Raw genomic sequence first — 26,061 nt, forward strand, 5'->3', positions numbered from 1 at the left:
GTTGTTGTGTGTGTGTGTTTGTGTGTGTGTGTGTACAACTGTGAACCAAGTATGTTTGCAAATGAGATAACTTCTCTTCAACAGCTGCATTTCTATTCAGAAGATTGTCGTTTCTCCTTGCACTTTGTTCCATTCTCAAGTCTCAGACTCATTGAAGTCTCATTTCTGCAGTGGACCAATCCATTAAACACAACCTAGCCATTTTTATTAACATAATGACTGCAAGTAAGTCATCCTTCTTAGGTCATGACAAACGTGAGGTACAAGCAACGTGTGAATTAAGTTCCTAGCCCAAAATTCAAGCCCCTTTACCTGATAAATTAATGTGGCTTGTGCAAAGAGGAGGCACCCTGAACACAATTCAGTCTTGGATCATTCAGATAATACAGAACATTATTTAATTTCATAGTTATCTTTTAGTAAGACAGTAAATATATTATGATGATTATTGAATGATTAGTGTAGGTTAACTATCTCGGATTGAAAGGTGGGTTGATGTTCACTCCATAATAGAAAATCCCAAGAGATATTACAGCAAATATAAAGCTTGTTATACTGCCTACCCAAAAAAAAAAAGGCTTGTTATAGAACCCATGTACTATTACAGAAAAGCCACAACACTGGGTAAAAGAAACTTCTAAAACCATGCTTCCATTAAAGGGTCAGCGCTCAGCAATAGAAGGCACACATATCAGGCCTGTCACCAAATCAGAATTAACCCAACTACTCTTACCTCAAAATTTTAAAAAATCTAAAGCCCAAGCACAAGATGTCAGGTTTATCACCATTAAACTAAAGTCCCAGAGAACGACCATGTTAAGTTAAGCAAGAATTTGTTCAGCACCAAGAAGAAGCATTCAAAGATTCTTAAGGCTTATTCAACTCCAATCTATGACCAAACAAGTGCAACAAATTCTAGATATATAATATGCCTAAGACACACAAAGGAAGCTGCAATAGGTGTTTTTAGTACTGTTATGTTTAGTAGTCTTAATGTGCCATCCAGTGCAAAAGGGTCCCATACAATCAGGGGTCTGGGAAGGGCATGATGTACACAGTTTTACCTCGACACCTTGCGAGACTGTTCGAGTGATTTAAGCCTCTCATTTAGGTTTGATGCAAAACCCCTTACCATTGAGTCAAGGCCCACCCTCTCATTGGTGTTTCCGAGCATAGTAGATTGATCAAAATAACCCAACATATTGCTAACTCAGTATTTTATCATACAATCATTCAAATGATCAAAAAAAAACCCACCACTTCATTCTGGTGCTGTAAGGCTTCAACCAGCATTCTTTTATGAGCCGGTTCAACCCTGACAAGTAATTAAAGAACATAGGCATAAACTGCACAAAGTTGTTATAAAGCTACAACAGTTCAACAGCTGAAAGTATAGTTAAAAAATTATAATCAAAACAAATTTTAAAAATTAAAATACACAGCACATAATCCATCAAATTTACCTGGTGAAAAGGGCCATACGTTGCAATGCTATTGTTTGCTGCAATGCTGGAAGTTCTTCAAACTCAGAAGCAGTGTAAGAGCATCCAACAAAATCAACTAAGTGGTCAAAAGCACCTATCTTATGGCACAGAGATTCTGCTGTAGTCTGAAGTTGAATCTTAAATTAAGAAGGCACTTGCCAATGTAAAGAAGCATTACTCATGGTGCAAAAATAAAAGCTTTTGATAAATTACCTTGTTATCCCCTGTAACAACTATAACACGTATGCCAGCAGTCATACACGAGAGCATAGCATCTCTTACTTCATCTCGCGGTGGGTCAAGCATTCCAACCTTTATTTAAAATTGAATAAAAGATACAGGAAATAGATGAAGGTTAACCTAGCATCTGTACAGATCATATCAAATAAAAGTAATTTAAACCTTAAAAATCAAAAGTTTTGATAGTATAGCAGGCAGCTAAAGCATAAATTTATGACTTAGCATCATCCCAAAAGTCCTATTGGACTTCTCATTCCACTTATTTCTCTCTATAGCAACCAAAAGCGTGCCCTTTAAACTTAATAAAAATATAACAGATAGGTTGCAAAGTACAAAATAATTGAACAGCATCATGGAACAGGACACCAAATCCAGGATTACAGAAAAATGCATTCTGCATGTTTGTATGCAATATATTAAGCTACAATGGTGAAACAATCAATCTTTTACTCATCAAATTTTAAGCAATTTTCAGAAATGAAGATATTAGAACATGAAAAACCAAGAAACAACAACTTCATTGCTATAATATATTGGCTATGGATAATTTTTTTCAGTCTAATGCTTTTGCCTGCCATTTATGCATTTTCCAAAAAGTCTATGCTAACATTGAGACACGCACAATGGTCAGTAAAACCTCTGCATTCGAGGAAATGAAAATTGCAGGCCCAAAAAAAGGCATAATAATAAACTATGAACCAGAACTTAATTATATGGACTTAATAGTACAATTATTCCCCATTTCAGAAGCATAAAAATGCCTTTCCAGTTCCCACCCCAATAAAATGCAAAATAAATATCTGCCAAAAACCCCATAACAGAATCCTGATCTTCACTCACAACTTTCAAAACTGTCCATGATCTGCCTTAAAAACCCCCAAAAATGCCATAATAGGAATCCTGAGGTAGTCAAATCAAAGTGGTCAAATATTACATGAGATATGTGGTCCCACTTCTGCCTCTTGTCCAGGCCTCTTGCTCTGCTAAAATTTTTTTTTTTTATTTTTTTACGCTGGAAGCAAACTATCAAATCTAGGTAATACAGACAAGAGGAAAGAGGTATTTCTACCAAAATCACGTAGGATTACAATATTCGTGTTCTCAAGCGAGTGGGATGAGAAGATTCTGTTTTAAGAGCTTGCAATCATTAAGCTTTGAGCCTTTGGGGTCACCTCCTTGTCCCCTCCAAAAAGAAAACAAAAAGAAGAAGGAAAACCAAATAACTATTCCCAAGGGATATTTTTGGCAGGGATAAGACAGATGAATAGAAAATTAAGAGGAACAATGCGTCCTCCCAAAAATCTCCCATAAGAGGACATAAACGAGAGAAAACAAAATAGCAATGCGAAGTAGCCTCCCAATTGCACTTGAGATTTGTTACAGCAATTCCATAAGAACTCCAGAAACAGAACACCAAAATAAGGCTATAAAGAGGATTTTGTCCCATAATAAATATAAACGAACATGTTGATCTTTGAAAATTCCTGCATACCTAGCACACAATACGCCACAATACAGGAACTATAGCACACCCCTCTACACAATTTTCTTCTCCTTATGCCCACCACAGCCCCTAAAATTCATATAGAAAAGACCCTTCAACTGATGTTTGCTAAAAATACCAAAAGCTTAGCCCACTATCTCTATGGAATGATGTCAAATACCAAAAAACTAGAACAGCACATAATTGAAAAATAATTAAATCATGGAGACACTAGATAATCTACTAGATTATTACGCCATAAAATCTTACTATAAGATTGCTACAAAATTATTAAAAAAAAAACCTAAAAAATAATAAACTAGAAGATTTCTCAGAAATCCTGAAAATGCCAAACATGATGAATTTGTGTCACAGGCCTTGAAGCTCATATTGCATCATTCTTCCCCATTTTGAATTTGTAACATTTGAAGAATGAAAATTTGACAAACCAAACAAACTTGCAGTGGTACAATATAATCCTCAAGTTTCAAAAAAAAAATACGAGTGAAATGGGCAAAAGCATTGAAGATAAACTAACTGGGAATGATGAATTCCACATAAGCAATCACACTTGCTTCTTCAGCCTTGAACTCCACAGACTTTTACCTTCCACGAATGGTTTAATCTTTGCGACTCAAATTCCTTTGTGGATTCTTTGGGCTTAAATGGCCACTTTGGCATGACCCTTGTGCCCTAAGATCCTGTAGCTAATACAACTGGACACAGCTCAGGTTTTGACCCTGACACACCATATATCTCCACAGACCTCTACTCTTCTCCAATAGTGAACCATTTCACTCAACCCTGCTGTGAATGGCTTGCTCACTTGACTTTGTTAACTGTGAGAGTAGTTTGCTTGGTAGTAACTATTGTTGGGCTAGTGGTACCATGTAATTTATCAATTCCCTTCTTCTCTATCAGCTTATCTATGTGGACTCTTAACATCTGTTAATTTAGTGTTCATGTCCGCAACTTCCTTGATGTACCATTGCAGGTTTAGATTAACAAATTCTAAAAGGACATGAGTAGTTCCCCAGGCCTTCAATTCAAGCACATATAGCTGACTGGGCTTGTATTGACCTATGGTCGCCGTAGTATTTTTGCCTCTTTTTTCCTATGGAAACTGAACCGAATCAACTATGCCAAGGCTGGATTGACCCTGTTTGGGAACAGCCCGAGTCAGGCTAGGCAACAGATCAACTTTGCTAAAACATATTGAACTGATTTATTAACAAAGGAGGCCAAATCTTAGGGTTTTTTTTTTATAATAAAAGAATCTATATTAGATAGAAAGAAGAGAAGATACAACGTGTGGGGACAAGGAGTCCACCAAATTAGCACAAAAGTCCATCAAAGAAAAGAGAAAAAAAAAAAAGCAAAAAACTCTAGATCACAAAATAAAACTAGACAAAATTAACCAAAGAAACCCCTTTTCAAACCCTCTCCTTACTGAGCTCTTCAAATTTGCTAACACTCTTTGACCCTTCATTTTTGACTTTTGCCACCATCCAATCGCACTTCATTTCCTCTAAAATCAGTCAAATTTAAATCCATTTTATTCAAAAGATCTTGAGCTTCTACCTCCTTAGAAATCTCCTCCACTGGTTTAGGAAAAATTCCATCCCTACACTGAAAATTATTAACCAGCTCATTATTTTCAAGAATGAATACTCCCACCAAACCATCCAGCGGGGGAGGATGAACATAAGATAAATTCCCTAGTTCGTTACAAGAATCAGAAACATGACCAATATTATTCTCGAATCTCATCCAACAACAAACCCCCACCACAATCTAACCCACTAATATCATCACTCTCTAAATCTGAAAAATCACCCCATTCCTTTACTCGCCACATTGCTAGCCCCAATCTCCTTGTTTGAATGAGAGTCTTCCACTATGCTAAATTCTCCTATAAAATTTCTCCTTAATATCTTTGGCACTGACTCACCAGATTTTCTCTCTTATCATCATACACCTTCCTCATCTCCACATCCAAATGAGCTGCCTTCTGACAAGCATAAACCTTGTTTCCCTCAAATTTGTTAGAATTTGGACAAAAAACATCAATATTTCCCCACCCAAGGCAGCTTCCAATTTTTTACTCCTTTCCACCCCACCTTTTAAATCCTCTTCGACACTAGTCTCATCTTTGACACCACAATCTTGTTTCAAAACTAACATGTTAATATCCTGGTTTTGTTCTGAAGCTTGATCATTTTGATGTGTATCTTGGAAAGCTGAAGCATGTGAAAGAAGTCCAAAAGGAATAAAGTTCTTCTTCCCACTTATGCACTCCTGAATACTAGGAACAGCATTTTAGGCCTGCCCATTTTCAGGGTCCAGCAAGGAAGTACCAGAATCCTGAATCACCTTGTTCCTTCAGTGTGGAACCCGAAAGATGCGGTCTTCCCTTAAACTTCATATTACTGTCCACATCAGACTCACCAAAACATTAGACCTGCTCAAATAATTGGCACACTTTAAACAAGAGAGACGTACCTCCTTTTTCAATTATTTAGGCCAGGTCCAAAACAAGGGAAAAACGCACCCGGCCACTCTTCATAATCTCCTCCCTAAAAACAACCCTAGCTACCTCAAAGAAGGCGCAGCTCTCACTGGAGTCCTAGCTTCCTTTGCGTTCTGGCCAGTCAATTCCAGTTGATTAGCGCTGGAACCTGTTTTCGAGAACCCATAATCCTTCATTTGCATCTTACCTCCACACCTACAGCATTGATCTTCTCTTCTGACCTCCCTACCATGATTTCCAGATAAATCCGGACTTCTGCAACCTTCACCTTCCCCTATTTTACCTTCCCACAGCACCTGACTCCATGACCCAAGACGAGAAGAACCATCTGCAGCTACACCTCCAAAATCCTTCTGAAATTCCTTAGCCAACTTGCAAAAATCATTCACAAAGTGTCACCACCTCTGACCCTTTGCACCACCAGGAATAAAGACTGAAAATTTCTTACCTTCCCACCCAATCCGAACTCCAAAATCTTTCCCACCTTCATCCACCTAATAGACAGCCAAAACTGTGCAATACCCTTGCGCATACATCGAAATCCCCTGTCCATTCAACTGAAAACTGATAATCCATCAGCAAACCAGGACGCAGCCTCTAACAAAACCTAACCCACCTGTTTCGGACAACATTATTCTCAACCACGAACAAAGGAAAACCCCCCACTGCCCTTGGCCAAGCCAGATCAAAGTATTTCCCTTCTATTTGTAACGTTTGATTCAATATACCCTATAGCATTAAGCTACATAACAGCATATGCAGATCATTTCACAAGAGAGGAAGAGAGAGAACAAGAAAGAAAGAGAAATCGAGACATCCCTAACATTCCTGCTCTAAGCTCTGAAGATGACCTTCGAAGGAGAAGTTTTGACCTTGCTAGGGCTTTCGTGAATATGAAGCTAATAACTTGCAGTTTTGCATGCAGTAGCTTTCCACTACCTTCTAATGACCTTATTGCTGTACCAGCTGGGAAGTACCAGAGCCAACGAACTGAAGAAGAAGAAAAATCTTCCTCTGATAAGTCACTGCTTCTGGTGTTTCACTGCTGCAGCAACTCCTCTGGCTGTCGAAGCAGCGCCAGCTACCTTCAAAACTCTAGGGAGATTTGTGAGAGAGGGAGGGGAAGTCGTTTCACGAGACAATGACAGCCTTACTAGGTGGGCTGGTAGATTACCCCTTCACCTAAAAGCTTAAGCCGTTAGGTTGTGAGCCAACAATGTATATCAAGCTTTAACACTCCCCGCCCATGCAGCCCGACAGCACGTGGAGAGATAAACACACAATAATAACACCCATGATACGGAATACAATTTTTTTTTTAAAAAAAACATCACAAAATAAACGCGGGCGACGAGACTCGAACCCAGGGCCTCTTGGTAACCAGCTCTGATACCATATAGAAGTGGAGAAGAATTGAAATAGTATTTTTTTATTTCTAAAATATGGTACAATCTGAATGTCTTATAGACTACAAGGATGATCTAAAGGGAAAGAATAATAAAGGAAAGAATAACAAAAGGAAAGAATGACAATTGCTAACAAATCTCCTAGAATATCTCCTAAGAATATTTCCATAATTACAAAAATTTCTCCTATAATCAAGGAGAGTTGACTAGATAAATTTGGAAACTTTCCAACATCACTTCCCTCATGCATCCAACTGCTTCACTAATGTGGAATAGGTTATACAGAAGGGTGGGTTGGTTATATACTCTTATGTGCATTCCTTCTTCGAACCTTTTGGTATGTATTGCCCCCTAACTATTGATCAGATCCACCAGATGAGAAACTCAATTCCACACTGCTGCTGAGTCGTCGAACTTATCCACCAAGGGATTCGTGGAATTTTTGTGGATTGTGTTGGGGGAAATCTACCAAAGCTAGGCAGATAGATAGACTCCTTTCCCACTGCTAAGGGCAAGGCCCCTGACAAAGCAAACCCATGATATGCTACATGGGATGCTGAAAATTCCAAGATTATGGCTTGGCTTGTGAATGCAATGGATGAGGATATTAGTGCTAATTACATGTGTTATCCTACTGCACAAGAACTCTGGGATAATGTTAGTCAGATGTATTCTAACCTTGGAAATTATTCTCAGATTTATGAATTGCAGCAAAAAATTGGCAAGACCCAACAAGGGGAAGACAATGCGGCTAAGTAATTTAATGTCCTTAAGGGACTCTAGCAGAACTTGGATCTATTCAATGATTATGAATGGAAGAGCCCTAATGATTGCAACTACAACAAGAAGACGTTGCAAAATGCAAGAATTTTAAATTCTTGGCTGGACTCAATGAAAGTTTGATGAGGTCAGTGGGAGGATTCATGGTAGCCAACCTCTGCTTCTAATAGGAGAGGTATTTTCTAAAGTGAGACGTGAAGATTCTCGTCGGAATGTTATGCTAAAGAAAAAAAGGGTTGATGGAACAGTGGAAAACTCGTCTTTGGTTGCTGCTAATCCTACTGTTTTGGCTGCTGCTAATGCCTCTGTACAGCAGTCATATCCCAATCAAAAATCTCGAGTATGGCGTGACTATTGTAATAAGCCACGCCATACCCGAGAAACCTGCTGGAAACAACATGGAAAACCAGAAAATTAGAAGAGCAGCAAACCTGGACCTGGAAACAACCAAGTGATTCCTAGAGCAAATGAAGCCCAGACCAATGTTCTAAGTTCAGAACAGATGGATCAACTTCTTCAACTACTGAAATCCAATCCGATATCTGGTACTTCTATTGGTTCTTTGGCCCAAACAAGTAATATGTCGAGTGCCTATTCTAGTTCTTTAGCCTTTGCACCATGGATTATTGATTCAAGTGCATCCGACCATATGACCAGTATATCTCAAGTGTTTCAATCTTATTATCCTTGTCCGGGTAATAAAAAGGTTAGGATTGCAAACGGGAGTCTTTCATCCACTGCAGGAGCAAGTTCAATTAGAATTTCTGGGAAAATAGAATTAAAATTTGTCCTTCATGTTCCTAAAATTACTTGTAATCTTCTCTGTTAGTAAATTATCCCGTGATTCTAACTGTCATATCATATTCGTTGATCCTCACTGTGAATTTCAGGACCAGAACTCGGGGGCAATGATTGGCAGTGCTAGGATGATCGATGGCCTTTATTATTTTGATGATACCTTATTCAACAATAAACAAGCTTGGAGCTTGAGTGGTAGTCCTAGTTCAACCCCTGTGCATGATCAAATAATGCTTTGGCATCTTAGATTAGGGCATCCTAGTTTTCCTTATTTAAAATATTTACTGCCTAGCCTATTTAAAAATTTGGATTGCACTTCTCCTCATTGTGACATATGTCATTTATCAAAAAGTCATCGAGTTCCTTATAATTCAAAAGGCTAACAAGCATCAAAACCTATTTAGTTGATTCACAGTGATGTTTGGGGTCCCTCTAAGGTTACTACCTTATCCTAGGAAAAAAATGGTTTGTGACTTTTATAGATGATCATACTCAGAATTTTTGGGTATATTTGATGAATGGACAATCTGAAGTTGAAATATTATTCAAGAATTTTTATAGTATGATCGAAAATCAATTTCACACAAAAGTAAGCACACTTCGTACGGATAATGGTACAAAATATTCAACCAAGTTTTGGGAAATTTTTTGAAAGAAAGAGGGATTCAACATCAATCCACGTGTCATGACACCCCACAACAAGATGGCATCGCTGAAAGAAAAAATCATCATTTACTTGAGGTTGCACGGGCTATAATGTTTTCTATGCATATTCCAAAATTGTTGTGAGGGGATGTTATTCTAACTGCTTGTTACCTTACTAATAGAATGCCCACCCCTGTGCTGTAGTATATCACTCCTTTGGCATGCCTAAAAAAATTCTTTCTTGATAATAGGATAATTTCTGATCTGCCTCTAAAAGTATTTGGATGCACTATTATTGTTCATATTCAAGCTCATCTTAGATCTAAACTAGATCCTAGGGCTGAAAATGTGTGTTTCTTGGATATGCTCCCAATAAGAGAGGGTACAAATGTTTGAACCCAAAAACAAAAAAACAAAAAAAATTCACATCAGTATGGATGTCGTTTTTGTTGAAAATCAATCTTACTTTAACCAAACTTATCTTCAGGGGGAGAAAGCGAGTAGTGAAGATCAGTTTTGGCAAACTTCTATACCAATGCCTAATGTTTTCCTTGACATTGACATCCCTATACAAAACATTCAAGGAACTAAAATTTTAAATAGTGAAAAAAATGGAAATCCAAATCTTCCTATACAAAGCATAAGGGAATCACAAAACAGGGAGAATTGCTACAAAATAATCCCTCTTCTGAGCTTCATGTTTATACTAAAGGCAGGTATCCTTCTAATACTAAGGATCATCCCACAATTTCATAGCAGAATCAATCACCACCTCCAAAAAAGTGGTCATTTGGAAATCTTAGGTAATCCTTCTACTACACTTCTAGTCGATCAGTCTACTGATCTTGATGTACCTATAGCCATTAGGAAAGGAGTTAGAACCTGTACCACACACCCCATTGCCAAATATTTATCATACCATAGACTCTCTCATAATCATAAGGCCTTTACATCTAATATTTCTAACCTATTTGTTCCAAGGACCATTCGGGAAGCTTTGGATCATCCGGATTGGAAGTTAGCAGTTCCTGAAGAGATGAATGAACTACGGAACAACAGTACTTGGGAAATTGTTCATTTACCAAAGGAAAAGAAAACTATAGGTTGCAAGTGGGTGTTTACAGTTAAATGCAAGGCTGATGGCAATATAGAGAGATATAAGGTTAGACTCGTTGCAAAAGGGTTTACACAAACATACGGAATTGACTATCAAGACACTTTTGCTCCAGTGGCCAAAATAAACTCAATCCGAGTGTTACTCTCCTTAGTTGTACATTCTAACAGGCCCTTACACCAGTTGGATGTAAAGAATGCTTTTTTAAATGGAGATGTAGAGGATGAAGTGTTTATGGAATTACCACCAGGTTTTGAAGGTATTCTTGGCAGAGATAAGGTGTGTAAATTGAAAAAATCATTGTATGGGCTCAAGCAATCTCCGAGAGCTTGGTTTGAACGCTTCGGGAAGGCTGTAAAGGGTCATGGTTACAGCCAAGGTCAAGCTGATCACACAATGTTCTATAAGCACTCAAGTGAAGGGAAGGTTGCTATTCTAATTGTCTATGTTGACGATATTATTTTGACAAGTAATGACATCAAGGAACTTGAGAAATTAAAATAGATGCTTGCTAATGAATTTGAAATTAAAGACTTGGGTGACTTGAAGTATTTTCTAGGTATGGAATTTTCAAGGTAAAGAAAAGGTATTTTTGTTTCACAAAGAAAATATGTGCTTGACTTGCTTGGAGAGACATGTTTACGAGGGTGTAAAGCAGCTGAGACACCTATAGAGCCCAATCTTAAACTACAACCTGCCAAGCTTGAAGAAGTAACCAATAGAGACCAGTACCAAAGATTGGTTGAAAGGCTATTTTATCTATCAGCTATCACATACACGTCCTGACATAGCCTTTGTTGTCGGTATGGTAAGCCAATTCCTGCACTCACCAGGGCCTCACCACTTTGATGCAGTTTATAGAATCCTGAGATATTTAAAGGAAACTCCAGGAAAAGGTCTATTGTTTGAAGACCGGAGACATCTACAAGTTGAGGTATACATAGATGCAGATTGGGCTGGGAGTATAACCGATAGAAGATCAACTTCTGGTTATTGTGCCTTTGTTGGTGGAAATTTGGTTACATGGCGAAGCAAAAAACAAAATGTGGTAGCTAGAAGTAGTGCAGAGGCAGAATTTAGAGCAGTTGCTCATGGAATTTGTGTAGTGTTGTGGATTAAAAAATTATTGGAAGAATTGAAAGTCACTAATCCACTACCTATGAGACTATTGTGATAACAAATCTGCCAGCCATAGCCATTGCTCACAATCCAGTGCTTCATGATAGAACAAAACATGTTGAGGTCGACAAGCATTTTATAAAGGAGAAGCTGGACAGTGGACTGATTTGTTTACCCTATATCTCTACTATTGAACAAGTAGCAGATATACTTACAAAAGGACTACCAAAGAAGCAATTTGAAAATTTGATCAGCAAGCTAACTATGGAAGACATCTTCAAACCAGCTTGAGGGGGAGTGTTGGAAAGTTTCCAAAATTATCCAGTCAACTCTCCTTGATTATAGGAGAAATTTCTGTAATTATGCAAATATTCTTAGGAGATATTCTAGGATATATTTTTAGGAGATATTCTAGGAGATTTGTTAGAAATTGTCGTTCTTTCCATTTGTTATTCTTTCCTTTATTATTCTTTCCTTTTAGATTATCCTTGTAGTCTATAATTCAGATTGTACCGTATTTTAAAAAATAAGAAATACTATTTCAATTCTTCTCCACTTCTAGATGAGCTCACAGATTAGGCTTGGGCTTGTACTGCCTTGGATTCCAAAAATTTGTGTGTACCTCAAGTAAAGTACTTGGGTTTATGAACAGGACATATGGTTGTCTTATGGCTAGGCTGGCAGGTGGATGGTGATTTGATAATGGTGGCAAAGGAAGATCAAGATGAGGCTCTTATACCAAATTGATGCCGGAACATTTGGTGAAAAAGAATTCAGCAAAAAGACATAAAATTGGAGAGAACCAAAATAAGATGACAGAAAATAAATGGGAAAAATAGAGGGAAATCAAAGCAAGACTCAATTTATGGCTTCAGTCAAAATATTCAGATCAGCCTCTCTTGGTTATGTATCAAGCCTTTAGATAGGCTTTCTCCTAATACGAAATAATGAAACAATATCTAGGAAATAATATGAATCCCTTAAGGAAACAATGTTAAACCCCTAAAAATTACAAACAATCGTACAATCTTTAAATCATAGAGACCCTAGATAATCTACTAGATTACCTCATTATATGCAACTATAAATTCTGTGGAGATAGGAAAAGTCCTGAAAATAATAAACTACAAGATTGCCCAAAAAATCCTAAAAATTTCAAAGATGATGAATTTAGGTCGCAGGCCTTGAAGGTCATTTTTTGCCTCAGCTCTTTTGTTACATTAACCACTGCTCTGATCAACAAATATTGCAAACCATTTCAAGCAATTTTCTTTGACATGTCTATTATATATATATATATATATATATATATATAGAAGGGTAAGTACAAGCTATTTCTCAGCATGTGGAGCTGGATAACAATATATATATATATAGTAAAAATACTCCACATTTATTCATAACTACCCACTGGCAAGTTTATATGGATCAATGAGTACATGTGCACAGAAGCATGCACATATACATACACACAGAAGATAGCAATGTCATTCCCAAGTGATTTTCACAAATATAATTGCAAAAGTACAAGAAAAAAGTTCTGGTGCAGTTTGCCAAATTTGCCTCAATCAAAATAGCTCTTTCTCTCATGATAAATTTTCTTTGCTTGGGCAATTTTCCCCCATGCAAATATTTTTTATTTAGATTTTTTTCACCTTCAGCCATAGCTCTAGTGAGTTTACTTAGGTTCATATGGATTCCCTGTTGCCGTCACAAATGGACATGATAAGAGGCATACATAAGGAAATTACGCACTTACCAAAAAATAATGCTCAATACAAATACAAGCATTTACTTCTGAAAAGAAAGCATACCAACCCAATAAATGTTAGGTCTTTCTCATCATCAAGGGAGAGAGTTTGTTGAACAATGGGCAACCGCTTAAAGGCTAGAGCCAAACATCTTAAAGTTTCTTTCCCTGCAATGCTGAAAAATATACAATATTTATGTCCACACAATCCAAGAAAACAAAAATGGTATTCAAAATTACAAAGAAATAAGAGATGCATAAAAATCAAGCAAAGAGACCCAAGTACCAAACACAAACAGGCACTATGAATTTCAGAACATAAAAAAAAGTCATGCATTAAACTGAGCTTCAATGCTATGGGAGGATTTCCTATGTTTCTGAAATAAATCAGCACATGGTAAGAAATCAAATCAATATACTGAGGGGTAGGTCCAAATTTCACACTTGAACGTGCCCTCGTAGCATCATGATTCTCATTGTATAAGACCCATGGGCATAAAAGAAACAATATTTGAAATAATTGTTTTTAAAATAACTAAAATCTTGGAAATTTTAAATTCTCGAGAATTCACAATATGAAAAAGAAATGCAAAATTTTCTTTTTATTAATGAGAACAATTTTTACATGAACATAATTGAGTTCTTCAAGGTCCATTTCCACAAGTTTCCCTTTTAATAATAACAAGGTCAAGATTGAAATCTTTTATCTAGAGGGAGAACAAAAAAGGAGAGAGGAGGGGTTTGGTTGGGGGGTTGCTCAGGAGCTATGCAATAACCAACACTACCATAATACTCTCTCCTATTATTTAAGCTGCAAAATGCTTTATTGGCTTCCCAAAGAAACATACAATTTTTTACCATCAAAATGAATTTATTACTTTCAATGGTAAAAAAGTACACAATAGCATGTGCAAAAGGCTCACAGATCCTACAGGGTTCTAGGCAGTGCCTGATGTACATAAGTCTTACACACTACATTTGGAGAACTTAATTTTTGAAACATAAACCTATGGCCATCATGTTTGAGTATACCGCCCTTACTATTGAGTCAAGGTTAGGCCTCAGCTCAATTTCAAGGTTAAAGAGTAAGCAAAAGGACAAGATCAAAGTTCAAACCCTCCACCCCCACAAACCTACATCCCTGCTCAACACTCCGAAGGGACAGTTTATGCTGCCATGCATGCATATGCATTGTGTGGGCGATCAACTCAAGTAATAAAAGTAATTCAAACAACGACAATATGGAAGTGACCTTTATATCCTACTTCCACGGTTCCACACAAAATTAAAGGTCAAACTGTCATGTGCTTCTTCAATATATGGAGTCATGAGATGGCCTTAGAAACCCAGAAATTAGTGGATAAGACTCATATATATTGTCTTATTCTGGAGGAAATGAAAAGCATTTCAATGGTGCTAAAAATAAAGTGAAGAAGGGTCGAAGGGGATCGAGTAATTTGAAGTGCTCAGTGAACTACAATGGAAAGGGATAGGAGAGGTGTTTTTTAGGTTAATTTTGTTGAATTTTTATCTCACCTTTTTTGTTTCTTTCTTTTTATTCTGTTTTTTTTTTTTTTGGCAGAGTTCCTGTACCCATTTAGTCTGTAAGTTGTAACTTCTCATTTCTCTACCTAATATATATTCTTTTTTTTTTATCAAAATATATATATATATATATATATATATATATATGGAGTCGTGGGATAAAACACAATTTATTCATATTGATTTATTAAACTTGGAATAACAGCAAGGCTATAGGCTGGACTAGAGTGCAAAAACAGAGTTTTTGACACGAATTAAGGTTCCAAGCAACACCTAAGTGCATTTGTATACTTGCATATATGCATTATTGAAGTGTATATATATATATATATATATATATATATATATATATATATCTATAGATGTGTACAAGATACTCAAAATATTTCCAGCCATCACAAGAAATAGGAACATAATGAGGTGCCTGTTTATAATTGATGAACCTAAAATAATGTTGTTGTAACATAGTTTTAACATCAAATGGCAAAAAAAATATCTTGATCAGCACTCTCACCTCTCAGAGAGTAAGAAGTAAAGTTGGCTACCAATTAATCAACATGACATCATTCGGAACATTAGCATTAAGTTTCAAACATTCACTTCTAAGTTTCCACATGTAAGGAAATAGGATGGAAAAGTAAAGAAATTCCTATTAACCATTGAACAAGTGATATGTTCACAAGAACCAGCATTGTTAAGTAAGAAGGAAAACTCATGACAGTCAGAAACAAGGACTGGGATCAATTTGACTGAAAACAAAAGAGGTCATTCATAAAAATAGTTTAGAGAGAGGGGGAAAAAAACTGCTTTGAGCTCTTGGAAGGTGTGAGTCTGAAAATAATGAACAACTCAAATTGAGCCTCAAGGCAAGAAGCATCTGACTTTTTTCAGCATTTCACAAAATAGAGGCATCAACTTCAGATATTTTTCAGCATGTATCACTAATCCAAACTATGTACAATTTGCTTTACAGAAAGGCAATACTGCAAAGAAAGTCTTAAATATGTCCAGATAAGTAAATCTAAAGCCCAAACTTGAAGAGGAATTAAATGTTGGGCACTGAACCATTTTTTAATGTCATATATTGGACAGCTTTGATGAATAAATATTGAACATTAGGGTTAAAAAAATAAAGAAAAAGCACAGGAAAAATATAATATGAATAAATTATGGCCTTTGAAAAAGGGGGGAAAAAAAAATACACACAGCAGTCGGTAACTGAGTATAAATGATACAGTAATAAACCCAACCTGTGGAACCTCGACTCCAACTCAGCTCGAATACTGGCAGAGAGAGAAGTGGTTGAGCCATCATCATTGCATAGAATATCTGTGCATCTGGACATTATACTTTCTGGAGCCCCTTTTGAAAACAGAATCCCAGTCTGCTTCCGGCTACAAAGAACACTCATCATCTTGCGGTCACGAGAAAATCCCAAAACAGAGACCTGCAAGGCACCAGATTTTCAGCCATATTTCAATGAAAGATAGATTAAACAATAACAGCAGCAGCAGCAGCAGCAAGCTTTAAGTCCCACTAGGTGGGGTCGGCTACATGAATCCTTTTTCGCCAATTCACCCGATCCAGAGCATTTTCTTCTATTAGATTAAGGGCTATTAAATCCTTCCTCAATCCTCACTACCTCATTCTAAGTAATTTTAGGCCTCCCCTATCCCTTTTCATGCCAAAAACCATAACTAGCTCACTCCTCCTCACAGGCGCTCTACTAGGCCTGCATTTTAAATGCCCAAACCATCTAAATCGTCCCTCCCTTATCATATTTTCAACTGGTGCTATGCCTAAATTTTCATGTATATGTTCATTTCTTACTTTATCTTTTAATGTTAAACCACTCGTCCACCTTAGCATATGCATCTCAGCAACTTTCATTCTTTGTACATGTTGCTTCTTAGTTGCCCAGCATTTTGAACCATAAAACATAGTTGGCCTTATAATCGTCTTATTAAACTTTCCTTTTACTTTGAAGGGTATTCTACAATCACACAACACACCTAGCGCACTCCTCCATTTTACCCAACCTGTCTTAATTCTATATACTATGTCTTCTTCAATTTCCCCTTCACCTTGCATAATAGATCCAAGATATCTAAATCTATCAGTACTATTAATCTCTTAATTATCCAGTATAATGTTCTCTCTGCTGCTACTCACATTACCGAAATTACATTTCATATATTCAATCTTATTCCTACTTATCCTAAACCCTTTAGACTCTAATGTGGCTCTCCAAAATTCTAGCTTAGATTCCATTCCGCTCCTACTATCATCAATCAGCATGATATCATCTGCAAACAACATACACCAAGGGATCTCATCTTAGATATTCCTAGTAATTTTATCAATTACTAAAGTAAAAAGATAAGGACTCAAAGTAGAACCTTGATGAACACCAATTGAGATTGGGAACTCTCTACACTCTCCTCCTACGGTCTTGACGCTAGTCACTACTCTATCATACATATTCTTAATGACTTCCATACATCTACTGCAAACTCCCTTTTTTCTAATAACCACAAAAACACTTCCCTAGGTACTCTATCATAAGCTTTCTCTAGATAAATAAAAACCATATGCAAGTCCTCCTTTTCCACAAACTTTTCCATTAAAGTTCTTAAAAGATAAATAGCTTCTATTGTTGATCTCCCAGGCATAAAACCAAACTGATTTTCTGAATTCTTCGTTTCTAATCTTATTCTATGTTCAATTACCCTTTCCCATAATTTCATCGTATGGCTCATAATCTTAATTTCGTGACAATTATTATAGTTTTGGATGTCGCCTTCGTTTTTATACAGAGGAACTAACGTACTTTCCTCCATTCTTCTAGCATTTTATAGGTTTTTATAATATTATTAAATAGATTAGTTAACCAAATAATTCCTTTATCCCCTAAACATTTCCAAACTTCAATTGGTATTTTATCTGGTTCTATAGATTTACCACTTTTCATTTTTTTAATGTCACCTTAACTTCAAGGACTCTAATTTTATGAATAAATCTCCTATTTCTAATTTTACGAAGGATATATTAAAAAATTAAAAAAATACACATGCACACTGGAACCAATAGTCCTAAACACAAGCACAATAACTAAGTTTTTCCAAAAACACATAGCTACCCTCACATTTGGAAAACACCACGTCTCCCTATCAGTAACTTTTAATAGTCAATAGTTTTACCATTGATCCATTTTAACAACCTTACCCTTTTTTATTTTTGTTTTTTAATTTTCTTTCACATCATGTATGCTTAAATACACACAAATCATTTTAATTCACAATCATGGCTCAATTGATAGAAACACCAACATACACTTTTTCCTTTTTCTAACCAAAGCACTTCCTTGCCAAACACACAGAGCTCATCCATCGGATCACACATTTTATACTTAGACATACAACTTCTCCATCTCCATGCTTCTTGCCTTGAGGCACTATAAGTGTAGTTGTTTTTTCCTAGTTCAGCTTTAGTTCTTTTAAGAGGCAGTGACAACAAGGAACCCTAAGGGAGAGAGCCCCTTAACACATCCTAGATAATGAAGTGCTTCCTCCAAACTAAATCACATTTTTCAACAATATTATGGCATTCCAAATTCAGCACAGCAATAATAAATAGGAAAAAGAATTCACCAAAAATAACACAAATTCTTTCGGGGACCCAACAAACCCCACTCACCACTATGAAGTATGAAATCCCCAAAAAGAAACCCAAATGGTGCCAAAACCATGTGCATCTCCTCAGTTACAATCTATTTCTACCCATGGTCTAATTATCGAAATTTCCGACAAAATTTCTAGAGTCTGTCACCCTCGAAATCGAAATGGTAGTCGATTCCCATCTTGCATAATTTGTCCAAAATTCAATGAATCATCTAAAATTTATCGAAATATCAAAATTTTAGCAAAACTTGTCGAAATTTTAACTATAGAATGAAATTTCCTTAGGGGTCGTTTGGTATCACTGTCAAAAATTAGAAAAATAAAAACCACAAACTAGAAACAAAAACTAAAAAACCAGCAACCTATTTGGTTAACATTTATAAAACTAATACATATTAAAAACTTGATTAAAAAAATGCTCATTTTCATCTTTAAATCAAAATATTATAAAAAAAATATGATTAAAATAATTTACAAATAATACACATTAAAAAATTACTATAATAAAAATAAAAGTTATTATAATTTTTTTACTTAATTTTTATACTTTCAAATTTTCCTTCACGAATCACAATAATAATTTTATTAGACATGACAATTGAAAAATAGTAAAAGTGTTTTGTCATTGGCTTTGTTATTATTTTTTTTAAAATCTAGTTTTCAGTGTTTTGCAAACAGTTGAAAACCAGCAACAAAAACTAAAAACTGACAATATAAACAAAAGCGTTTTTATAATATGTTTTTTCACTACGGAGAAATAGAAACAAAAAAAAGGAAATAACAATGATACCAAACAGGCCTTTAGAACTCAAATGAGAGGCTTAGACGCAAACCGAAATTTCTCTCTTAATTTATCTTTATTTTTTTAACTAAAATAAAAGATTATTACAAGGGCTTTTGAAATTGCATGAAAAACTAAACTTTCAACAACATTTTATTTTACCATTAATGTCAAAATTATCTTCATTTGTATAATAAATAATATTCAATTGATTTATGAATTTCATTTATATTAACCTAATATGTTTAATACACATATTATATTACAACCATTGCACCTCATACACAACATAGATGTATTTAATTTGTAATATATTAGTCCCAAAATTTACATTATTATGTCTATTAAACATTGCTTTCATAAAAGAATTCCGGGTTTTACTACTAATTTCCATCATTTTTTCAAATCGAAATCGAAATTGCCACCAAAATCAAAATTCCTGTACTTCAGGAGCTTCAAAATTTTAGTCAAAATCAAAATTTAAGACCTTGTTTCTACCATGCATGCTGCATCAGGTACGCTGGCTGTAGCTGAAGAAAGCTTGGACATCAGCCAACCCCACTCTGTAGCACTTGCTGTGGCAACTGGCAAGGGGTGACTTCAGCAACATCAAAGTAAAAACTCACTCTGTTTTGGGGCTTGAGTGAGAATCTGAGAGAACAGACAGATGGATCTTTCATGATTTGTGGCTTTCTTTCACAATTTGGCTTTTAGACATGTGGCTATCTGTTAGACCCTTAAGTAGCTTGACATTGGCAAGGCAAGCGGTGTGGGCAAACCATGTGCCAAGGCAGCAGCTTGAGATGGCTTGTCATGGGTTGACTTAATTGTTGGTTAAACTAAGTTGCTGTAGGGGGAGCGCACAGTAGAGAATTTTTCCTATGTGACATGGTCAGGGATGGACATGGTTGAGACATGGTCCATAACAAGGTTACTTACAGAGGCTGGTTTCGGTTAACATGGTCGGATGGTTAACTTGGTTACATCAAGGGCTTCACTGACATTTGCTGCTGTTGGGAGTCGGGACGTAGACAAATCATGGCTAAGGAGAAACCATGCTAGACACAAGTGTTGACTTGTGGGTGGACATCTGGGCATGTTTTTAACCATTTACTTGTAAGCATAAGTTGTTTTAGCCTTGTTGGCAATTGTTGGCTATGTCCAGCACAACCTAAGCAATTGAGGTTCTCAACTGCAGACCCTAAGCAGTTGGGGGTGTCAACAGTGTGTCAGTTTAACATGTGGGTTGCAGGGGGCATGGGAGGACAAGTTGTGTGTGTTTCCTGCACATGTTAAGAGTGTATTTCCTTGTCTTCGAACAAAAGAAAGGTTGGAGGTGTTGCTCCTATAATGCTTGTTGCCTTATGAATGTTTAATTGAATTGCTATGCACTTGCAGGATTTAACCAATGATTGTGCATGTGTGACGTTGGCTTAACCAAGTGTGTCACTTGGTGCCACGCAATGTCAAGTTTGTGTGTTGTGAACTTAGACCATGTGACACTATCCATCTAGCTTAAGAAATTGTTTATGATCAATTTCTCAGGAGTTTGATGCTTGCAATTTGAGGTCAATGTTAAAGACAACTTTATTCCCAGGTGCTTGTGATTGGGGGGGATTGCATGAGATGACAGCCATGGTAAATGTAATTTATGTAAAAATCACAAACCTTATGAATTATGAGTTTAAGATGGCAAATGTCCAACAAAAAATAATTGTAATTCAACTTGAGTTAAAACTAGTACATAGGAGGCCTTCTACAACCAAAAAAAGCTAAGGAAATAAGAAAACTAGAATTTGGTGTCTGTGACAATCCAGAATTTCCTAAAAGTTAATATCCTAGAATCACTAAAGATATTCCCTAGAAAAAAAAAAATCCTAAAATAAGAACACAAAATAAAATTTAGAGTAACAGCTACTGATAGTCAGTAGCGAGAGAGAGAGAGAGAGAGAGAAGGCTAGAGGGAGTTACTGATGGAGAGGATTGAAAGCTCTCTGGTTGGTTTTGGAGACAAAAGGAAATAACAAAGAGGGCAAGGATATGATCACCCATTAAATGCAATATTAAATAAAATATTATTATCAACTTAAATCTTTTGGTGCAAAGGAAATCAAAACACAATATTAAGGCCAAAAAAAGGAAACATGATATGCATCTGCATTTCAATTCCTCAGGAGAATGCAAGTAGCTTTGCTCATGTTTGGATTGATTTTCCTTTTTTTTTTTTTTTATAGCAAAAGAAGAGATTTCATTAATAGATGAATTCACATAAAGGAGAATAAGACATCTCCCAATAAAAATCTGGAACAAGGCAAGAGAAAAATCTAAAAACAACAAAAGAAAGAAAGAAAACAAACAAAACCACAACCCCCAAATTCAACCCACAATATTACTCCAATCTCACTGAACTTCCAAAATGCTCACTCTATTGAAATACCCAAACCCAACACACCACAATGATGCCACATAGTTAATATTTTCCCAAACCAGCAACCAATTCAACTTCTTCCCTGAAAAGATACACACATTGCGTTCCAGCCATAACTGCTACGATAATGCAAAGAAACCACATTTCCATAAAGCAGCCCTGTCCATCCTCCTTCCAGAACCCACAGACAAAACAGCTAAAAATTCCTCCAATTCTGGACAAACATAATTTTCTCCCAAAAGACCAAATAACTTGTTCAATACCCTCCAAGAAAAATCACAATGCAAAATAAGATGAGATGCTGTCTCTCAATTATTATAGCAGAGCACACAAACATCCGGAGAAAGGGCCTTCCGTGGTATCCTAATATGCAACAAGGAATTAGCATTGATCCTATTAAGCACGACAAACTAGATAAAATCCATAATTTTGGGGGGTACTTTGGCCTTCCAAATAATAGAATAAAGAGGAAAAGAAGAAGAATGGATCAAGAACTCACAAAATCATTTACCAGAATATACCCCAAATGATCCAAGGAATAAAAGGGAACATCCATCCTCGAAGAAAGATGATATTATTCAATAAAATAAACGAGGATAGCTCAATCAACTCCCATCATTAAGAGGTCTCTTAAAATGAAAATCCCAAAAAGCCATAGAACTATCTAAATCAACTGCAGCGAAAGAAATAATGCTGTTTTGACTAAGCTCAAATGGAATATATGAGGAAAAGATGTGGATAAGACACCATTCCAAACCAAAAGCCTTTCCAAAAACAAATCCAAGAACCCCTTCCCGCCACAAATTTAGTGTCAAAAATGAATAAAGGATAAATCAGAGAGAGAGATCTCCATAGACTCTCTAAAGAACATCTAAAACTAACATTGGTATCCTACCCATTCACACTCAACCCAAACTCACTTCTAATGACTCTATGGCAAAGGAAAGAATCCCCAATGGGAAAATGGCAAAGCCATTTAGCTAAGAGAGCAGTGTTTCCAGAAACCAACTTCCCAAGACCCAACCCACCCTCCAATTAGACCTGCACACCACATCCTAGCTCACAAAATGATCCCTATGACCCTCAACTCTAGACCAGAAGAAATCTCTTATATTTTATCATTCTTGCTAACAATCCCCACAGAAATCTTAAAAATTGACAACTAATACAAAACAAGATACTAGATAGACAAGCATGTATAAGAGTGATTCTACCCCCAAAGAGAAAAGAGCCCCCTTCCAACCTTCTAAATGCTTCACCACCCTTTCCATTACCAAATTCCAAAAATCTGCAAACCTAGAACAACCCCCCAAAGGGACCCCTAGTTATGTCAAAGGCCAATCCAATAAACCACACCCACATTAGAGGACCACTCCCTAGCCACTCATCAAGCACATTAGTGGCTAATATGCTATTCCCCATGTTAATCTTAAGCCCAACACCCTCTCAAAAACATAGAGAATACCCAAAATACACCTTAACAAAGGGCTATGATCATCTAAAAAGAAAATGGTGTCATCAGAAAACTAAGGGCGTGAAACCACCACTCCTTCTCTCCCACTGCCAACCTTTAAATCAACCTCCATCCGCTGCCCTATCCACCATTCTACTCAAGACATCAGCTGCTAAAACCAACAAAAAGGGGGAAAGTGGGTCACCTTGCTAAATACCTCTCAAGGCACTAAGCCAAGACTTAGGTTCACCATTTACTATTACTGAAAAAACACATTAGCAATAGAACCCCCCATCGACCAACTCAGTCACTCACCAAATCCTTCCCCACAAAGATTTTATTCAAGAAACTCCAACTAACTATGTCATAAGCTTTCTCAAAATCCAATTCAAAAATGAAATCCCTCTTCTTTCTCCTTCGAATATCCTCAGCCGCCTCATTAGCCACCAAAATTAATGGCCAACTTATCATGGAATACAAATGAGCAAAAGGTTTAAAGTTTTTGTGGAAAGGAAATTTTCCCAAATCAACTACCACCCATGGCCAAGATTCCCATTAGAGAGATGAGAAATCTCAAGCCAACAACAAGCTAATGCCATTTGAACTAGATGCCCAAAAATTGTCTTCTATTTGAGCAACGTGAGGCAGAGGAATTCACCTAATTCTGTTGGCCATGTTTAAAGGTAAGAAATGTAAAAGTTTGCTTAAATCCTATTCCTGATCTGTGATTACATCCTTCACTGGCAGATTTCATTAAAAGCAATAGTATTGTTTCCGCAATGGGTATGTTGTCAAACCATCATTCATGCCAAAACACAGTAAGGCATCCATTACTAGTTTGGGAACCAAAACCATTTTTCAATATGTCAAAGCTCCTTGTGATGGATTACCAAGCATTTGATGTGTGAGCAAGAACCTGGCATAAAATGTTGTTCAACCAAGATATTTGTTTTTGAAAAGCTGAACCCAAGGTTTATTTGCATCAAAAATAATCTCCTAACTAAATTTTCCAAGCATCTTCGTATTACTCCTTGCTTGTCAAATTCCCAAACCACCTTTCAACTTATGATTTAAAACTATATTCCAATTAAAGAGATGGATGCCACTCATAGAATTTTGAAGAGGACAACATAAAGGTACGCATAGCCAAAGAAACACAGACACTTGTCTAAATTGACACTTCCCAAAACTTTCTGACATAGTGAGAACAACTTTGAGGCGCTTCTTGCACTAGAACAGTGTCTTGTTGCCCCCTCTAATTTTGTTAACAAAACTCAAAAAAATTGAGGAGAAGACAACTAAGAGCCAAGAGCTTCTACAACATTGGAGTGGTTGGCTTTGGAGCCCTAGTGCCACTATGCCGAACTTGTAGAACACCTTCCCCCCTCTCTCTAAAGCCCGCACTGGTTTACCACTAGCTAGTTGGACTTTGGCCATGCCCATTGCCCACCATCTGCCATTTTTTTTTTTTTTTTTTGGTTGCTCCAATATTATATAATATGAATGTGGCTGATGATTGTATACGTGTAGTCCTTAAAATGTGTAACTGACAATTTTGCATGAATGGTGCTTATAACTCATTTTAAACCAAAATTAGCACAATATTTGTCATCTAAAAGGAAGACATGCCTAGATACATAATTTTATATAAATTGATTAAAGAATCCCTACCATGTTGTATCCTTATTTTTTCAAAATTCTCTTTTCGTGTCTCAATACCGTGTTGTGTCCATGCCTCATGTCAATATTGGTGCTTCCAAGCACATAACTTGAGCTATAGTATAACATATTAGATCATAACTATTAAATTACCACTTTACATAAAAAATTAAGCTATAAGTTTGTGGGCCAACAATATATATACAATGTATATCAAGCCTTAACACTTCCTTGCACGTGCATCCTAACAGCATCTAAAGAGAAAAACACATGATAAAAAACACCCACGATAGGGAATACAATAATTGTTTAAACAACACACAATAAATGTGGGCAACAAGATGAGAACCTAGGACCTTCTGATAATCAGCTCTGATACCATGTTAGAATACCACTTTACCTAAAAGCTTAAGTTGTAAGGTGGTAACAATGAATATCAAGCCTTAATAGTAGTCTGCATAAAATAAACTAGAATGGTAGTCAAGGTCAAATGGGCTAAAGCTACTCTCTCCACAAAGTTTAGCAAGTTCTCAACTCTGTTCAAAATGAACTCATAAGAATCCTCTTATGCCAACCAAACAATAGGGGAGCACCTAGATTAGAGGGTGTGGAAAAATATCTTTGGCTTATTTGGAGAGAGTTAGGTTTGTCCAAAATCAGTGGAGGATATTTTTACTATATTATTTTCTAATTTTGGAATGGTTAAGGACCGGTCAGCGCTCAGCACTGGACGTGCGCAAAATTGTCAGTTACAGGAAGCAGGAGGTGTTCGTCTATGCTTTACGATAGTATTCAACATCAGGCCCCGTTGTGGCCGCCGTTTGCACCAGGCTGTTTCAGAGGAATGCCTTTTTCAGATTTACATTATGATTGGTAGCTGCATTGATATTTTTTGTTTTTTGTTGGTTTATCTTCAAAGCAGGATTTTTTTTCCTTTTTGATAACAAAAGAAATTCATTAGATAGAATAAGAATGTTCAATCAAGAGAAGAGACATCTCCTTAACAAAGTCTGGGAAACCCCATGGAAAACAAAATAAGAAAACCAAAAGAAGTAAAAAAACAGCCCAAAAAAATCAGCACATCCTAAGAAGTCAACAGAGAAAGCCAATCCCACTGAATATATGAGAAGCATATCCCCTTGAAATTACCACTACCCAGGCACCAT

The 26,061-nt window shown here is 36.4% G+C and overlaps 1 protein-coding gene across 1 annotated transcript in view; it reads right to left on the reverse strand.

Moving 5' to 3' along the window:
- The window catches only part of LOC131162437 (calcium-transporting ATPase 3, endoplasmic reticulum-type), a 132,256-nt gene that overhangs the window by 22,834 nt on the left and 83,361 nt on the right, over positions 1-26,061 (reverse strand). The window contains exons 19-23 of the mRNA XM_058118897.1: positions 16,145-16,341; positions 13,414-13,525; positions 1,698-1,796; positions 1,464-1,609; positions 1,258-1,315 (exon numbers count right to left, since the gene is read on the reverse strand). Coding sequence (XP_057974880.1) covers positions 1,258-1,315; positions 1,464-1,609; positions 1,698-1,796; positions 13,414-13,525; positions 16,145-16,341 — 612 coding nt within the window. The remainder of the gene's footprint in view (positions 1-1,257; positions 1,316-1,463; positions 1,610-1,697; positions 1,797-13,413; positions 13,526-16,144; positions 16,342-26,061) is intronic.

The sequence above is a fragment of the Malania oleifera genome, chromosome 8, assembly GCF_029873635.1.
Source record: "Malania oleifera isolate guangnan ecotype guangnan chromosome 8, ASM2987363v1, whole genome shotgun sequence".
Classification (NCBI taxonomy): Eukaryota; Viridiplantae; Streptophyta; class Magnoliopsida; order Santalales; family Ximeniaceae; genus Malania; species Malania oleifera.